Source organism: Natator depressus, chromosome 3, assembly GCF_965152275.1.
Source record: "Natator depressus isolate rNatDep1 chromosome 3, rNatDep2.hap1, whole genome shotgun sequence".
Classification (NCBI taxonomy): domain Eukaryota; kingdom Metazoa; phylum Chordata; order Testudines; family Cheloniidae; genus Natator; species Natator depressus.
Window position 1 is genome coordinate 159,572,672 of NC_134236.1, and position 19,177 is coordinate 159,591,848.

Genomic DNA, 19,177 nt, shown 5'->3' on the forward strand with positions numbered 1-19,177 from the left:
TAGATAAGATATTGTGTTTTGTATAATGTTTGACCGTATGGTTGGAACCAGATACCTGTATCATGACTTGTATTTCAAGGTTTTTACTCTAACTCTGAATACCAGCATATTTTTCTGAGTTTTGCTATATGTACAATGACTTTCCAACTGTGTTCTACAGGTTTTAATCATATTTTGCCATATTTCTACATGATTTATTCCACCTGCTTGCTTATTCATCGAGAAGCTCGTGATGAACATCAGTGTAAGAAAAAATATGGCCTGGCATGGGAAAGATACTGTCAACGTGTACCATACCGTATATTTCCTTACATCTACTAAGGTACTCCAGGAACTTGGGTTGCAAACTAAGTCTGCAGTTCTAGATTCTTTGCAAATAAAAACGTGCCCCATACCTTTGCACTTAGTCTTTTTGTTTAATTTTTAGGCTTTTCTTAAAGATGTGATCAAACGATGTAGTGAACAAATATGATTATTAGACATAATTTCTCCAAATATTTACCAGCTAGTCATTTTAAGCTACACAGTGTGTTCAATTAGAATAAACCAGTTACCTTGTGATGTATGAATAAGTAAAAGATAAGCAAATAGACAGTTCATATAACTCACATACTTAACTGACTTTCAGTATTACCTCTGAAAAAATGTGCTCCACTCCCCCCCCCCCCCCCCCAAACAAAAAGCAACAACTGTAGGGTGTAAGGTTTTGGGGTTTACTACCCAATCAAAATTGTAAGGTTTTGTAAGTTTCTTTTTACTCATGATTACCCAATTTTTCAAGTTAAACTTTAATCTACTGAGTTTATATTTTTTAGAAAAAGTTCATTTAATTGAGCACTGTGATGTGATGTATGTTTTTGTTATATTAAGGGAATAAGATTTCCATCCAGCTCATTTTTCTTCGATCGCTTGCTGGTTCCCAGCGGTGAGGAGCTAAAAACCATAGTCCTGCATTCAGTGATAAATGGAAGGTATTATAAGGTGTGGTGTGTAGTACACACTCTGAAGTAAAATAGCTATAGTGTGTTTGCCCTGAATTTTGTAAAATAGCTCTTAATGTACCATAGGATCCATTGACTGTATTATAAAACCTTCACGTTTTTGCTGTACAGTGTTTGAGAATGTGAGATACAATAGCTTTTTTAGGAATAGGGAGAAACTAAAACCATTTCCAGTATTTTTTTTAAAAAAATGTTCTTAAGAATTTTGTAAAGTAATGTATTGATTGTCTCAAAAATTAATTGAAGTGTTCATTTAAATATTGTTGACAAATTTGCTATGAAAATGTAGAAAATATATTCAATCCAAAGTTTGTGAATCTGGCATTACTACTACCTCAAATGTAGGTTTTGCCTTTTATACTGTTGCAAATAGCTAAGTTTTTTCAATATTTCTATTTAAATCAATTTTTATGTGAATCTTTGTCACATTCTAATATATTTTTGTATATATTTGACTTTTTTTAACTAGCATGTATATTTCTTAGCTGCTTCTGTCAGTTATGTTCTTTATATCCCAAGAATGGAATTCTGTCCCACTGCAAAGGTTTAATTTTTATTTGATTAACTAAGTGGGTCATTTTTAATAAGGCTGAGAGAGTGCTGAAGTAATTTTGCATTAATGAACCTTGGGGAACTAGTTTTATCCTGCTTGTCTTTCAGTTGGTAGCTTTTTCCAGATACTAAAATTTAGTTAGTCATTGGTCTTGAATTTTAATTGCACTGTGGAGGGAAATTAGGTACTCCATAGTCAGGGTTTCTGTCAAACTACAAATTTTAAAAATGTTGAATAGTTGGATGTTTTAAAAATAGTGATAATTGAAAAGCTAGTGTTCTGGGTTTTTTTTTTTTTTAAATGCACTGAGAGTCCTTTTAGTGAATATAGCATAACTTGTTCAATATGATCATGACAGCTTCAGCAGGTCCATGTGGTTGCTGTTGTAAGGAGAATATTTTAACACCAAATATTTTGATTCTTGGAAAAAACATGTGGTTACAAGTACCACTCTTTTTAATGAGGTTAAATTATGCTACTGAAAATAAACTAGCAACCTTTCTACAGTCTGCATGCTGTTCCTCAGAGACATGGGTATATATCAACTGCAATTTGTTCTGTATGCTCATATTTTTGATGTAAAATTTGATTCTTAAGTAGAATTTTATACAAACAACCAACCTGTAAACTGAAATAAAATTGTTTTTAAAAGTGGTAGAGTGCAAATTTTGATCACTTATTTAATTGCATTTTTAAGAAAACCGTGCCAGCTGAATCTTCATTTGTATAATACCTGAAGAGAAACAAAATTTCAAATGAGATGTTTTATTTGCAAAAATTTTCTTGGCCTTCACTAATGGCAGCACTTATCCTCTATCAGCAAGTTTTTGGACATTTTAAGCAAAGTTATTTAAACAATCCTCTTCACATTTTTGGTTTAATCAGGAGTAACCCACACTTGTTACAAATGTATCCTCACACTGTGAGAGGCACCTACCACATTAGTTTGCTTGGTTAATCTCACCCAGCCCCAGCTAATGCTGTGCTGTTTTATGTAGGGGTGGGAATGAGATTTTTCTAACATAATGGGGAGGTTGTCCATGAAATAGTGCCTTTAATTTTCTCTGCAATGGTAAGATGTCCTTGCAAGAGAAGACAAGAGGCCCAGCCCTTGAATGTTGGTCAGCCTGCTGTTGGGTAAGAAGAATCTGGTACCTAGTTCTGTCTCCTCCTGTGTGCTTTGGGTGGGGAGCAGTGTTAGGTTTACATGTACTCTTAATATATGTTGGGACAAAGTTTTAATTTTTGTGCATCATCAGTATAAGTAACTAAATTCTATTTGCAGTCTTTATCTCGTGATGGTGCAGAGGCTAAAATGTACGTTAATATTCATATACATTTTGTTGAAGTGAAAAAGATCTTCATACCAGATCAGTGGTAAATATAATCTGGCTGCTCTTTTTAAACCTGGCAAAACTGGAATGCACAAGAGCAACTGAAGTAGTAGTTTCTAATCAGTTATAACACGAAGATTATCCCTGTCATTTTGAAGTGGGCTCTGATAACTCCACGCTAGCTGCCACACTTTGGTAAAATACTTAAATTACCATGGATGGAAGTGAGGAATACAGTTTTAATACTATCTAAAAGGTCTTCTCATTGGAGCAGTTAACAACTGTGTTCTTTAAACTTAAATCACAGTGCTACTTAGAATGCTCTACTTTTCTGTCTAGCCTATAGAGAGATGGTGCGTAGTTACAGAATTTAAACACACTACTTCAGATGAATAATCAGATACCAGGGAGGTAAGTGAATGGATAAAACCAAAGCAGGAGGAAAGTATATGTTGTACAGCAAACTACAGATTTTTAAATAAGATTTATTTAACCCAAGGAGCGTGGAAGGTACTACGTTATCTTGATAGTATTTGTACAGCAACTAGCTGTCTGACTGCTATTAGTCCTAATGCTTTTGAAACCACTACACTCCCCAGTCTTAGTTGTACAGCAGATAAGATGTGGTTTCATGAACAATAAATGGTGGTGGTTTTTTTTCTCTTCTTCCAATTTATCAGTCATCCAGTTGGCACAGCATTGCAACCCCTCTTGTAACCCAGTGACTGGAAGTTCTCATGGTTGGTAGACTGACTGTTGTTATGAAGTTAGTGGACAGACCTGTAGATAACAATATTCCAGCTCTTTGAGGAGTCCGATAAAGTGGACATTCATAATGCATTAGTTCTCTTTGTTCCTCATCTGGACATGTGTGCCTTGCTTGGATAATCTAAAAATTATAATCCAGACACAACAGGATTGTTTAATACCAGGTACATAGTTAAACCAAATGAAAATGTACCCCAACAATTTTTGGTTAGGGGATCTAGTCCTATTTTCACTACATTAGAAACTAAATCTTGCCTTTTCCTTAGCTGACTCAGGGATCAGCTCCAATTCTTATTCATACAAAATTTCCACTCAGCACAGTGCATCTTGCCCAAGTAAGAACTACAGGAAGAGGCCATTGGTATTTCCATGGGCAGCCCAAAGTGATGGCTATGCCATCTACAAACAAATATGACTTTTATGCTAACAGATGGCAAAACCTACATCTGAAGTTAGCTCTCACCTGCTGTGGTAAAAACACTATTTCAGGGAGTGGATAAAATCTGTCATGAAGAAAGGGTTCTTCCAGCACATGTGTTGTAGGGCTCCATCGTGCACCATCTATATATAAACCAAAAACTAGAACACCATTTTCAGGTGGGGAAGATCCCTATGATTAGAGAGAGAGAGAGAGAGACAAATACTTGGATTATATATCGTGAGGTAGAGAACAAGACTTTGTTTTTCAGCATCCTTAAGGATGCTGGTAAAGACTTATTAAAGAACATCAGTCATGAAGTGTTTTTACATTTATTGGTAATGTTCAGGCACCTATCATTTAATGAGACATCACATGCTAAAAGGGACAAATTAGTCTTCAGTACTCTCATTTTAAAGGTCAGACTCCATATCACAGTAACTTTTTGTAAAGGATAAAGTAACAGACACTATTGCTAAGGAATTTACCTCCCTTTTTGTACATCTGGCCCCTGTACACCTAGAGTGAGTGAAAATTTTCCAGCTGCATGGTGGCTGGCAGCCTGAAGATGGCATACTCTAAACATAAAATATACCCACCATTAAAGGAAGTTGGAATGCCAAATCCAGGCACGGTGGGTATAGTCCAGCGTGAAGAAGGAAAACAAGTTCAAGCAGGAAAGAAGTCCATGGTTATTTTTTTAATTTATGTGAAAGCAGAGGGGAGCAGGGTGTTTGTGCACAGCTTGATAGTTCCAAGTCATAACAACTCTATGTAACAACATACTAGTGGTTTTGGTAGCTGCTTATTCTTGTTTTAATGGGGACTGTAAGGTCTTCAGGGAAGGGACTGTCTCTTTGTTTTCACGGTGCTATCACAATGGGGGCCCTCAGGGTATTACTACAAGGTAGAGCTGTCAAGTGATTAAAAAAATTAATTGCAATGTTAAACAATAAATCATTTATTTAAATAGTTTTGGATGTTTGTATTCTGTGTTGTAAGTGAAATCAATATATTTGAAAATGTAGCAAAGTGTACAGTGCTCACTTTGTATTTATTTTTAATTACAAATATTTGCAGTGTAAAAAACAAACAAAAAAAATAGTATTTTTCAATTCACCTAATACAAGGACAGTAGGTCAATCTCTTTATCATAAAAGTTAAACTATATACAAACAAAACCTCCATTCACAAATAAAACAATGTAAAACTTTAGAGCCGACAAGTCCACTGAGTCCTACTTGTTGTGCCAATTGCTCAGACAAACAAGTTTGCATGAGATAATGTTGCCCGTTCACAATATCACCTGAAAGTGAGAACAGGCCTTCGCATGGCATTGTAGCCGGTGTCACAAGATATTTATGTACCAGATGCACTAAAGATTCATACGTCCCTTCATGCTTCAACCACCATTCAAGAGGACATGAGTCCATGCTGATAATGGGTTATGCTCGATAACCATCCAAAGCGGTGCAGACCGACTCATGTTCATCTGAGTCAGATGCCACCAGCAGAAGGTTGATTTTCTTTTTTGATGGTTTGGGTTCTGTAGTTTTCTGAATCAGAGTGTTGCTCTTTTAAGCCTTCTGAAAGCATGCTCCACACCTCGTCCCGCTCATATTTTGAAGGCACTTCAGATTCTTACACCTTGGGTCGAGTGCTGTAGCTATCTTTAGAAATCTCACATTGGTACCTTCTTTGTGTTTTGTCAAATCTTCAATGAAAATGTTCTTAAATGAACATGTGCTGGGTCATCATCCGAGACTGCTATAACATGAAATATATGGCAGAATGCGAGTAAAACAGAGCAGGAGACGTACAATTCTCCCCCCAGGAGATTAGTTACATATTTAATTAATCCATTTTTTTTTTTTTAAACGAGCATGGAAATATGTCCTCTGGAATGGTGGCCGAAGCATGAAAGGGCATATGAATGTTTAGCACATTTGCATGTAAACACCTTGCAATGTCGGATACAAAAGTGCCATGCGAACGCCTGTTCTCACTTTCAGGTGTCGTAATTAAGAGTGGGCAGCATTATCTCCCATAAATGTAAACAAACTTGTTTGCCTTAGCGATTTGCTGAATGAGAAGTAGGACTGGTGGACTTGTAGGAGGCTCTACATTCTTTTGTTTCTGAGTGCATTTCTGTAACAAAAAAAAATCTACATTTGTAAATTGCACTTTCATGATAAAGAGATTGCACTACAATACTTGTAGAGGGGAATCGAAAAATACCATTTCTTTTGTTTGCCATTTTTACAGTGCAAATATTTGTAATAAAAAATAACAATATAAAGTGAGCATTGTCTACTTTGTATACTGTGTTGTAATTGAAATCAATATTTGAAAATGTAGAAAAAATCCAAAAATATTTAATAAACAATAGAATATCAACTGAAATTTAACAGTGCAATTTAAACTGTGATTAATTGTGATTAATTCTGTTAACTGCGATTACCTACCTCAAGGTAATACCTTGTTAGAGCTGCCAATTTAGGGTTTAGTAAATAAGACCATAACCCTTTGAGTGGACTTGTTCTCAATAAATTGCAAAGTAGACTGCTCTAGTACTCACTGCTCCTTACCCACTTACAACCCCGAATACTGATATCTATGCCCCCTCTATCCAAGACAGTAAAGAGGTGCTATCCCTTAATGTCCTTGACTTCTGTCTCTCATGGCTGCGTTTCCATTCTCAAAATTTTGTTGGTGTCTGCTGTCAAAAATGCACTCCTAATTGCTGGCCTGGCCTCAATGTGAGGGTCTAGCTGGGAGCTACTAGCAGAGCAGCCGTGGGCATGTTCTGTATGTACTGAGGTTAAGAGCCTTTCAGTCTCGTACTCTGCCTGCTGAAAGCCCTCTCTGTATAGGTACTAGCAATAGTCAGTCTTCTAAGGATGAGTTGGAAATAAACAGAAATGAAAAAGTTTTACTTCTGATTTTCTGCTGATGAATTGTAACCACCAAAATGGGACAGAGGGCAGGGTGGTATTTTCTAGTTCGCTACATATTCAAAGTATCATGGTGTTTGACTCAAGTTTTATGAATATGAGTATAATGTTAGTGGTTTAGGAACAACTTAAAACAAAGCAAGGACAACTTAAATATGGGGGGAGGGGGCGGAGAATGAGCAATAGCCTGCAGGCAAGGATGTCTAAAAAACCCCTGTTTTAGAACTGACCTTGGTCCCTGCTGCATTTAGTTTGGCTTCTAGCTGCCGTTACGGCCCTTACCTTAAAAGCAGTTTGTATTATATTTTGTTTTCTTTTGACGTCTCTGAGGTTGCAGTCTTCATCGTGGATCGTAGGAAGCAGTCTATGGGCAAAAGTTAGAGAATCCACTGAGATTCCATTTTGACGAGCATAGTTCTGCAGCACAGCAGTAAGAAACCCTGCAGGAATAAAATACAAACCAACCTAGTATCAAAAGTGTAAGTGTAGTTAAGACCAGAGCCGAGTTTACTCTGAGGCCCACGTTTGCTATGCCATCCCAAACTCAAAATGCTCTGAAAACTGGCATATCATTCCATGAGTGCCATCTCTCAGTGACTTTCAAGTTAAAGCTACTCTGTAACGTAAATATGCAGTAGTGACAAGTAGAGTCTCACTCCCTTCGCTCCCTGCCCTGAATTTGAAAGTCAAGGTTTTTGGGTTGTTTTTTTTTTTTTAAACAATTAAAATTTGTTATTAATACATGATCCAGAACAGAATCCAGCTCAGTACTAGACCTGTGCTCTCTGCAAGAGTAAAAAAATAACAAAAATGTAATCTGGGTTAAATGCAGAAAGGGTTTGAGGCATCACAATACCTAATCTTTAAGGACCCTGCCACTGTGTTGACTCATCTCCAAGGTGGCCACCCAGGCTCTCTATACAAAACAGGGAAGCTAACCACTAAGAAATACTGAGGAGAGGACTGGGACTTAGGCAGGGCCTAGTGTAAGCTTGGGCTTCACAGCCATGAACCCATACCTGGATTTAGGGCTGACCTGGCTTAGGTGTCTTTCTCAGTGCAGGCAGATTGGAGATTTCATTGTGGGTGAGTGCTCTAGTAAGTTGGATACAGACATGCACAAACCATCCAGACAGGAAAATTCTTGTTCCTAGCTGTTGTTTGTTGGGGCCTGGGGAATGCCTAGTTTGAGAATCCCACCAGGGCTTGGGCATGAACAGCTTGGCAGATTGTGCCCATCAGCACAAATTTTAGGTGCCTTGGGAACTCTGCTGGCAGAAACTTTGAGCGTGTGTGTGTGCAGATGCGGCGAGGGGGTGGTTCTGAGCATCTCAGTGGTGCCTAAATGTCGGGGCCTAAAGTGGCAGTTAGGCACCTAAACCCCTTTGTGGAGCTAACCCATAGCTGCTTAGCTGCACACATCTGGAATCAGCTCTTTTTACTTAGTGACACAGCCACAATGCACCAGATGCACCTAACTGCCACTTTAAGATCAATATTTAGCGCCTCAAAACCCCAGTTCTCCTGCTGCCTAACTCTATAGGCATGTAAAGTCCTCTTGGCATCTAAATTTCTGCCAGTGGGCATACACAAAGCTGTTTAAGTCCTGTTCATGCAGTGCTGAAGCTGGAGCCCCATCGCCCAGGGCTGAACTGAAGTCGTGGAGCTCTCATAAAGTCACAGGCTCCGTGACAGATTCATAGTCTTATGACTGGTTTGCCTTATGCAGCTGCCACTAGGTGGCAGAGGACACCTAAACATTAGGCATTGTAAGGCTGATGTAAGGCCCCCTTTTTGGATCTAGCCCTAAGTTTTTACACAATGAATTTGCTGAGTAGAACTAAATCGTGATGTTTTAACTTAAGAGGTTTATTCACTGTGATATCCTCATAAGACCCACACCGCATTTTTTTTCCCGAGAGTCCCAACACACACACATCACATAATGCTAGACACTCCATCTAAAAATTGCAGGTTTCAACACTGAGCCGTTCCAAGTTCAGTTCATTTTTATAATGAGGCCTTTGGAAATAACGTATTAACCATTTCTTAAAACCAATAGGGGCATTTATTCCAACCCCTTAAACCTTCCTCCCACAGTCAATGTTTTTTCCAGTCATTTTAAACTTCAACTTGTGTGAGGGGCGCAGGTGCAATATGCAGTGAGAAAAAGTGCTGGTGCCATAATACTACAGTTTAATAACCAAATAGCCCTGACTTTTGTTGGCAGTTAATTCAGTTTTGGATGCCACCATGAGCGGTCATCATTTAATCAGTAAATGAAAAATGACAAAGGTTATATGGCTAAGCTGTGCAATACCATTTTGGAAGCATAAAAATATAAAGTACATGCAGAAAGGGGATCCGCATGGATAGCCAATATTGCTATATAATCTGCAGCCTTATTTTTATGATCTATATTATGCATGCAGCCTTTGGACTGCCTTTGAAATAATCTTTGCTGAAAAGTAACAGTGTAATCCAAGCAGATTTAAGGAAGCATCAACTGGCCGATCTTTTCCAAAATAATAATGTCTTCTGATTTAATCGTTAATGAGGCGAGCAGCGTTGAAACTAGGTGGTCAGCCAAAAATGAAGATATAAATTAAATCAAAACTAAGTATTAACTGAATATAGATTGGGAAACAGCCCAAGTTTTGGTATGATTTTCTGCAAAAACAGAAGACAGATTGCCCTGAAAAGGAAGAACCAGTTGCCTGCCTCTAAGACATGAAACTCCCCCATCCCCCAGTTCCAAGACTGAGAGAGCAGAAGATTTGAGAAGAAAAAATTACAAATCACTATTCATTATTGATGACTGCCTATTTACTAGTGTACCTTGTGGGAAAAAAAACCCTGAAAGCCAGAAGCGACTGGGATTTCCCTGAATGCTGTTGGTGGATATGCTGGGCCTATCGCCAGTCGGTGATGAAAATGAGATCCCAGATGTTTTGGCTTGTTTCTGAAGCATCATTAAGCTGTTATACCTGTTTTTTAAAAGAGTGTAATAAATGCTTAAGCAGGTTTTTTTAATGTTCAGTCCCCCTCAAAAAAACTCTCAAACCCTAGCTCACTTGTTTGAAAACAAAATCTTTCTTCATCATTATTCTTAAAGGTATCTGAATTCCCTAGCAAATTTTCTAAATGTCTTTAGCTAAAACACATAAAAATTAGCAAATTAATGTCTGAATGCAACTAGTAAGATCACAGCAAATCATATTATTAAATCAATGCTATTTAGGAGCAGACAACTGTGAATTAAATTTGGCGCTTTGGTGAGCTCTTGTGACTGATACAATGTATTTTATTCAAACAACACTATTCAATTCACATATGGGTGAGAAAGCTACTTACCTCAAAGTGACGCCAGAGCCTTTCATCTTAAATATTATATAAGGTAGGAGCCAAAATTTGCTCTCCTTATTTATGTGAATAATTTCATTGGTAAATAGCTGCTCGTGTGACAAAGTCAAGGAGGATTTAACTACCCATGTCTAAAGTGACAATGCAATGGCTATTTATTATTTACATGAAATGAGATGGTGCTCTCAGTCCAGTACTGGACAAGTGTCTAGAGAGCACAAAATCCTTACCACCACTTGCTACTTGTCTGAGCAGGGGGACAATGTATTGCATAGAAAGGGAGACTGAACTTTTGCAGACAAAGCTGGGGGTCAGAAGCTTGCATTTTTGCTGCCTATACTGAACCTGTTCTCTAGCTAAACAGAGGACTTCACTCTCTGGAGCTGGCAATCCAGCACCTTTCAACATCAGTGAACATTCAATAAAATTAAAAAATAATCATGGTCAAACCAAGTATTGACTGGCTGTGATGTTAAAGAGAATTGTCTGTAAGGGTCAGTCTTCAAGCAAAATGGATCATACAAGAATTTTTTTTTAAAAAGAATAAGATATATCTAAAGTTTAAAAACCTTTACATGTAAACAATGCTCAAAACATTCTGTGTTGTTTAGTATGAAGACTTTTAAACTTCCACACACATAGATTCTGTTTAGATATTTTCTATGTTATCCTAGATTTTTAACCTAATTATAAATCACACTATAAAAATAACAAGGAGTCCGGTGGCACCTTAAAGACTAACAGATTTATTTGGGCATAAGCTTTCGTGGGTAAAAAACCACTTCTTCAGATGCATGGAGTGAAAATTACAGATGCAGGCATTATATACTGACACATGAAGAGAAGGGAGTTACTTCACAAGTGGAGAACCAGTGATGACAGGGCCAATTTGATCAGGGTGGGTGTAGTCCACTCCCAATAATAGATGAGGAGGTGTCAATTCCAGGAGAGGCAAACCTGCTTTTGTAATGAGCCAGCCACTCCCAGTCCCTATTCAAACCCAAATTAATGGTGTTAAATTTGCAAATGAATTTTAGTTCTGCTGTTTCTCTTTGAAATCTGTTTCTGAAGTTTTTTTTGTTCAAGTACAGCTACTTTTAAATCTGTTATAGAATGTCCAGAAAGATTGAAGCATTCTCCTACTGGCTTTTGCATGTCACCATTCCTGATGTCTGATTTGTGCTTGAATAGGGACTATTTTACTCATCTTGACAATTTGAGTCTCGCCTTGTTTTAATACACTTCCTCAAGTTGCATGAGATTGTGTGTGGTGCCTATTCTCCTTTACTTTTCAGTCTTCTCTAGGTCTTTCCCCTCAAAATGCTTTCGTCTCTCCCATCTTTAAAAAATCTTCACCTTTAATCCCATTTGGTTCTTCAACTACCAACCTCTCTCTCTTTCATCTGTAAATTCATTGAACACAATGCTTACAATTGCTGTCTGCAGTTACTCTTCTCCAATCCATTCTAGAAGTACTCCAGTCTGGTTTCTGCCCCTTTCTACTCAACTGAAACTGCTCTCACCAAAATTTCTAATGACCTCTTCTCAGCAAAGCTCAGATCCAATACTCTAATCTCAACCTCCTTAGCCTGTCAGCCACCTTCGCCACAAGCAACCATGCTCTTCTTAAAATCTTGTACTTCTGTGACTCTGTCCTCTTCTGCTTCTCCTCCTACCTCTCTAATTATGCTTTCAGCATGTTCTTCAGACAAGCTTCCTCATCTCCCCATCAGCTTTCTGGTGGGGTTCCTCAGAGTGTGTCCTTGGTCCTCTTCTTTATGATATGGCCTTTTCTATCAATCCACATAGATAAAACTCTCATCAAGGTTCTCATTATCTCATGTCTCAATTACCTGCAATATACTTTTCTCTGTCCTTGACAAATACAAACTTGTCCCGCTCATATCCATTCAGAATGTTGCCGCAAAGATAGTTTTCTTAGCCCATCACTTAGCATGTCACCCCTTTCTTTGTATCTCTCTACAGCAGTGGTGGGCAACCTGCGGCCCGCACGCGGCCCGTCAGTGTAATCTGCTGGCAGGCCGAGAGACAGTTTGTTTACATTGACTGGCTGCCCGCAGCTCCCAGTGGCTGTGGTTTGCCGTTCCCGGCCAATGGGCGCTGCAGGAAGTGGTGCAGGCTGCAGGGACATGCTGGCTGCCGTTTCCTGCAGCTCCCATTGGTTGGGAACACTAGCCGCGACCACTTGCAGCTGCAGACAGTCAATGTAAACAAACTGTCTTGCGGCCTGCCAGCGGATTACCCTGATGGGCCGCATGCAGCCCACGGGCTGCAGTTTACCCACCACTACTCTACTGGCTCCTTCGTCTCTGTTGTATGAAACATAAGCTACTTGTCTTCACTTTCAAGGGCCTTCACAACCTATCCCCACCCTATCATCTCATTCAGTATTGAAAGGTCAATTCCTGCCTGTGATAGGTCCATAATGTCAACCTCCATTGCCCACTTGTTAAATTTTCAAACAAGCACCTTTGTGCTTTCTCTCATACTGCCCCCCACTCCTGGGAAAAGCTTCCATAAACATTTGCAAAACTAATTCTCTATCCTTCTAAACCCTACTTAAAACTCTCCTTTGCCATGAGGTCTACAAAAAAATTGACAACAGCTGTGCTGAGACTACAGCCTATCATGCTGACCGATATTATCTCATATTTTCCTTGTACTCCTCCCTTCAGTTTATCTGTATCCATCTGTTATCTCTTGTCTTAGACTGTATGCTCTTTGGGGTATGGACTGTCTTTTTGTTGTGTTTGTACAGCACCTATCACAATGGGGTCCTGGCCCATGACTTTAGCTCCTAGGCACTATGATAACACAAATAATAATTCATAATACAGCATAACCACCTTTTGTGCCTTTGTGAATCAAGGCAGCTCTAGAGAGTGGGGGGGCCTATCTAAATTATGTTAGCCTCTCTGAGCTGCCCTATGGCAGCAGCACTACCCAGAATCTTCATAGCACTACATGCTGTGGCCCAACCCTAACACACTCCTCATAACCCCAGTCATGCCTCCTATCTTAGGGGGTACTCAGGAGGAGAGCCGGTGGGGGGTCCATGTCACCCGAAGTATTTGGTTTAGAGTTCCAGCTAGAATTTTAATTTGATTACGGTTTTCTCCTTTACCTCTACTATTTATTTTTTCATGTTTCACTTTACCTTAACTGTATATAGGTGATGACCTGGTTTGCCCAGGTTGCAAAGAAATTCACTCGTAGAATAAGGTCATCAATCCATGATCCCAAAGACTTATTTGACATATAGGAATGTAGCTGTTGCAAATGACAGAAAAGCAGAATCTCATTATATACCACTACAATATCAAATACAGCCAGTTTATAAACTGGAACTGTTATCAGTGAGTCTGCAGAAGGGAATCAGCGCATGAGAGGTAGAAAGGGACAAATTGTAGATTAAAAGCCTTTGAAAGAACACTCAGAAACAACTCTCAGACTTTTGATAGTGCTCACTATGGAATGCCCTTTAATCTCCTGTAACGGATGTCACTCTATGGACTTTCCAAAGTGTCACATTAAATAAGAGTCAAAATCTGACAAAATACTAAAATTCAGAAAACACTTGCTCAAAAAGAAAACAAAAACAGAAATGCATAGCTTTTCCAAAACACACTTGTAATAGGGGTTTCCTCAAAAACCAAAGTGTCACATTAGATCAATCTGTCTAAGCATTTGTACTGTGATTATATCACCATGCTTTCTTTGTGCTCAACACACACATGTGAAAAGATCAGTTATGTCACTGAAGGTTCAAAAACCAGATCAACTTTGCAAAAAAATTGGAATTTTTTTCATTTCCCAGGATTTAAAAGTGGAACAATTTATTTGTTTTCAAACTTTTTTGCAAAATATTTTTGAAATTTCAATTCCCCATTCCCTTTTTCCTTTATGCTAGTCAGTGCAATAAAATGAATGACATCAAGATTTTTAATTGGACTTTTCTTTTTCCATATCCTTTTTCCATTCTGCCTTTTCAAAGCTGCCTCAACTTTGGAAAACTTATGAAGTGACAAAAGGGAAAATGAAACTGTAACTCTAGTAAATGTCACTTTTTAAACTTTCTCCAATTGTTGCAAAGTTACAGTGGCAGAGATAGAGAGGTTCATTCTTTGGTCACTTTGTGACTTTTCCAAAAAACAGCCAACCAACCACAAAACAAAAACAAAACCAACATTCCCCCCGCTTACAAACAGCAAACACTCAAAAACAAAATAAAAAGACTTCTTAGCCATGAGTCATTATATTGCATTCAGTGGTAGAAAGGAAAAAGAAAAAAAGTGAAAAAATTTCACACAATTTTTTGGTTTAAAAAAAGGGCCACAATTTTAGACTAAAAATTCCCTCCCTCATTCTAGGGAGCTTCCTGAATTGAATCATCCTCTACTAAAAGCCTGTTTGGAAGAGTCCCTCAGTGCTTAAGATCCATCAATTGATCTATTGATCTATCTATACCTGCACATGTAAACTAAGAGGCTTTAATCTTACCTGCCAGAACTCAGGCACCTTGGACTTCAAAACTGAGTTATAAAGTTCTTCTAACCCTGTGGTGAAGATAATCTCTCCTTTCATAACTTGTTGAAGTGAATGCAATGATATGGTTATTACAGACAATAAATGATTAAATCGGTCAATCTCCTGGCGAAGAACATTTAACAAAGCTGAATTGATAAAAGGATCATGTCCTGGTAAAGGAAAAAAGAGTAATATCAGATGGAGCTTTCCTCCCATAGAGAAGTGAGGAGGAGCTGCTCATTATCATGACATTCAAGTTTGCAAATATTGCCTTAGTTTCTCTCCTATGCTGAGTTAGGGACAAGCCACTTTGCACCATGTGAAGTAGTGGGAGAGAATTTAGGGCATTAACTTTATCAAAAGTCTTCTATCAGCAAACTGCAGGTTTGAAGTAAGATGCATAAATGACATTCAGAATGTCTGAAACATTTTTTGTCTCAATGCTTTGTGTTCCTCACTTAAATGAGGCAGGGAAATGGAAGATCAAGTTTTATTATAATTCAAGGTAATTTACTTCTCTTTTTCAGCAAAAAAGGAAAACCTCCTTTCTTCGTGTATTCACTTTTGTGAATGTGGCTTCCACAGAACACAGTATCTGCAACACTCTCTGAGACCAGCAGGCTCAACATATTAGAGCAACAAGTGAATGTCAAATGTGCCAATTTCCAAGTTTACCAAAGTTCTCAAATCTAGATAGGAATTTGGTTTTCTTTCAGATTTTGAATTTCTCTTAACTATTAATAGTGCAAATCCTGTAATCTTTGCTCAATACTTAATCTTTACTTGGACAATACTACAACTGAAATTACTGGGAAGTTTGCCTGATTAAGGAGTAAATATGGACTTCAGTTTTGGGCCTTTTAAAAAATTATTATTCTCGTTGAAAAAATATAGATAAAATTATTAATATAGTCCAACAGCAACAGATCTAGAATTTATTTACTGTTCCATTTTCTATTTTGTTAGACTCTTTCAGCCAAATCATTGCAGCAGATCAATGAGGTGAAGCTCAAATAACCTTGAAATACTTTGGGACTAAAACATAAGTGTGGACCCATAGGATTCTCAAATATGCCAACAAGTATTTTACACTACATCTGTATTTTCTTTTGGGATTTCACATGCATGCACACATGAATCTAGAGCTAGATATGAGTCAGCCTTTGGTTAAAGCACTGACCAAATGTTTGAGCAAAACAGATTAGAAAATTCCTCCCCAGATTAACATTAAAGAAAGGGAAGAATTCTCTGTGTTTTTGGCATCCTATTGCACATCAAAAGCTAGAAAAAATTGACAGTCATAGGTAGATGTCTCCCTTATATTATATATTAGCACAAAGTAAGATAATATCCTAAAATTTGTTCAGGAGCATAACTGGTGATAGTGAGTTGCTGATCCACATAACCTAGGCTTATTCAACTAATGGCTCTGTAGAACTTTTTAGTTACAAGAAAGTTGATTTAACATTTCATCAAAGCTTGGAAAGAATGGTTACTTACCCTAACTGTGGTTTTGCAAGATGTGCTGTCCACACGTGCCCAATATGTGCAGAAACTGAGGGTGGTGTAGGAGATCTAAGCCTCTCCCTATATGGGTTCAGGGGCTGTATGCCCCCCATGGGTCCCAGTAGGGCCACTGAATGGGGAATGGCATAAGCAGTCACATCCCTGGGGGGGGGCATACCCTGGGTGTCAGCCCTGTGATGGGTTTTAGGCTGTATAGGTGGACCCAGAACTGTAGTAGATTGTGTTAGGATATAGATATTCAGGCCTGTCGGTAAAGGCCTGTACTCGAAGAACTTAGGTGTATTCTTATCTCTTGGCTAGTTATAGAGGTATAAAAGAAAGAATCAAAATCACTGTCTGCCGGTGTAAGGGCCTTCTCTTACTGTGACAGTCTGAGGCCCTGTTCTTAGGCTAAGGCCTTTGGCTAAGCAGCAGAGGCAGCCATAAGCTGGGAAGCGACCGGTCACATCCTCATATTCCAAACTAGTCACATTGAAAGAAGGTGCTATTGGGCTGTTAGGAATACAATCCTGTCCTGATAATGCCTATCACCTCCAGAGAAAGGGAAGTGCCTAGAAGATGTAAAAGGAAACTTAGTTTGATAGCGTCCTGTCTGGCAAGAACTCACTTATCAATAGCTGGGATGTGAAATCCTCACTTCTGTATTGTTTTGTCATTATAGTTTCCACTTTGCTATTGTTTGTCTGGTTCTGTGATTGTTCCTGTCTGCTGAATAATTAATGTTGCTGGGTGTAAACTAATTAAGGTGGTGGGATATAATTGGTTACATAATCATGTTACAATATGTTAGGATTGGTTAGTTAAATTTCAGGAAAATGATAGGTTAAGGTATAGCAAAGCAGAACTCAAGTTCTACTATATAGTCTGCAGTCAATCAGGAAGTGAGTCGGTGGGTGGGTGGGGGGAGGGAATGGGAACAGGGAATGGGGGTGGGGAAATTGGAATCATCTTTGGCTAAAGGAGGAAATGAGAACAGGGAATGGAGGTAAGGAAATTGGAATCATGTTTGGCTAAGGGCAGGAATGGGAACAGGGACACAGGTGTAAGGCTCTGTGGTGTCAGAGCTGGGAAGGGGGACATTAAGGAAGGAAACTGGAATCATGCTTGCTGGAAGTTCACCCCAATAAACATCGAATTGTTTGCCCCTTTGGACGTTGGGTATTGTTGCTCTCTGTTCATGCGAGAAGGACCAGGGAAGTAAGTGGGTGAAGGAATAAGCCCCCTAACAGATTGAATAGGAGAGGAGTGCTGAGATGAGAAGACAACCTCCTCCTCAGTATCTTCTTCCTCACTGGAGAATGGAGGGGCCAGAGGTGAAGTGAGCTGACACAGTGCCACGTGTGCCAGGGAAACACTGGTGCAGAAAAGACATGATTCAGGTGTTGATGAGACATGCAGGTAAGAAGTATGGTGCCAATGGTTTCTGTACCAAGGTGGTCAGTGCCAACAGTGCTGTTGTAGTCGTGGTTGTCAGTGCTGGCCTCTGTGTGCTCTATGTTGTCGGGACAGGAGGTGGCACCATAACTTGGGCAGAACATCTTGGTGTGGCATCTTGAGGCAGCTCTGTCGGTGCCGTAGAGGAGGAGGTAGGTTTCTGTTTTCCCCCTGACTCCGAGCCTGCCCCCTTAGCGTCACTGACTTTCACGGTACGCATGGCACCGGATGATCCCAGTGCCTCATAAGTACTCAGCCAGACTGGGGACTGCATCTTTTTTGGCCTTGAGAGGAGAAGTTGAAGCCCTTTTCGTCACTGCCTTTTTGGAGGAGTGAGCCTTCCACTGTGAACTGGATGAAGTTGCTGGGGAACACTCTCCGGGCGGTGGGGGTTAGGGGGAGTGCGTGGACCTGGATCAGATGCTGGGCACAGAGGCTTCTCCATTAACAGAAGTTTGAGACATAGGTCTCTATCTTTTCTGGTGCGAGGTTTCAGGTTAATGCAGTGAGAGCACTTCTGAGGAATGTGTCTCCCCCCTAGGCACCAGACACACTGAGAGTGTCTGTCTGAGGCCGGGTCACCTCTCAGCAGGAAAGAATTTGTCCTGAGAACCTATGAAAGATGGATTGAATGCTTCATCAGGGAACAAGGGGATATCTGAGAGGATAACAAAATGGAGGTTCTTTGAGAATACCTGCCCTCTTTCTATGTCCTTTAATGGAGTCATTTCTGGAGGCTCTGCTGGATTCCTTGGTGCCACCCAGGGTGGTGAGTGGGGGAAGGAAGGAGAGAAGTCTCTGTTGTGATCTGGAGAGGACAATGAAAATAGCAAACCTCCTCCAGGGGTGGAACAATCCTCTCTGGGGTATCAGGTCTACACAAAGGTGCCAGGTTAGATGGAGGCAGAGAAACAGGCTGCTTGGAGATGACATTTCTTAAGTACTCCAATGGAAGAGACTCCGGTACCAAACCTGTAGGTAGATTGGGCAGTACCATGAAAGCTTCAATGCCAGAATTTACAGCACCAAAACATCTGGTGCTGAAAATGTCTGTTGGTAATGAGGAGGTTGTGATTGGTACCCGGGATGAGGTGCCAAACTTTCAGTGCTGAAGATGCTGTTAGAACATATGGTGCCTGCACCGTACCAGAGGCAGCATTGTTCTTAGGAGTGTTTGGTGTCACTTTTCTCTTCTGTGCCAGGGCACCAGAATGGGACTCTGAGTTGCAACTTTTGGTAGATGAGATTCAAGGAGAAGTTTTAAGTTTCTTACTTGG

General features: G+C 39.5%; 2 protein-coding genes across 3 annotated transcripts in view; one reads left to right on the forward strand and one right to left on the reverse strand.

The window, feature by feature from the left end:
- LBR (lamin B receptor) overlaps positions 1–2,206 on the forward strand; it is a 51,770-nt gene extending 49,564 nt beyond the window's left edge. The window contains exons 14-15 of one of the 2 annotated variants that reach the window (XM_074949190.1): positions 161–322; positions 871–2,206. In XM_074949190.1, the coding sequence (XP_074805291.1) occupies positions 161–321 (161 nt within the window). In that variant the 3' untranslated portion in view covers position 322; positions 871–2,206. Of the gene's footprint in view, positions 1–160; positions 660–870 lie in introns of those variants that run through there. The other variant, XM_074949191.1, reaches the window with a different exon arrangement.
- Positions 2,207–3,562: 1,356 nt separating this feature from the next.
- Positions 3,563–19,177, reverse strand: part of DNAH14 (dynein axonemal heavy chain 14) — a 467,695-nt gene continuing 452,080 nt past the window's right edge. The window contains 6 exon segments of the mRNA XM_074947623.1: positions 3,563–3,777; positions 4,120–4,266; positions 7,311–7,468; positions 9,867–10,015; positions 13,570–13,682; positions 14,913–15,109. Of these exon segments, the coding sequence (XP_074803724.1) occupies positions 3,565–3,777; positions 4,120–4,266; positions 7,311–7,468; positions 9,867–10,015; positions 13,570–13,682; positions 14,913–15,109 (977 nt within the window). The 3' untranslated portion in view covers positions 3,563–3,564.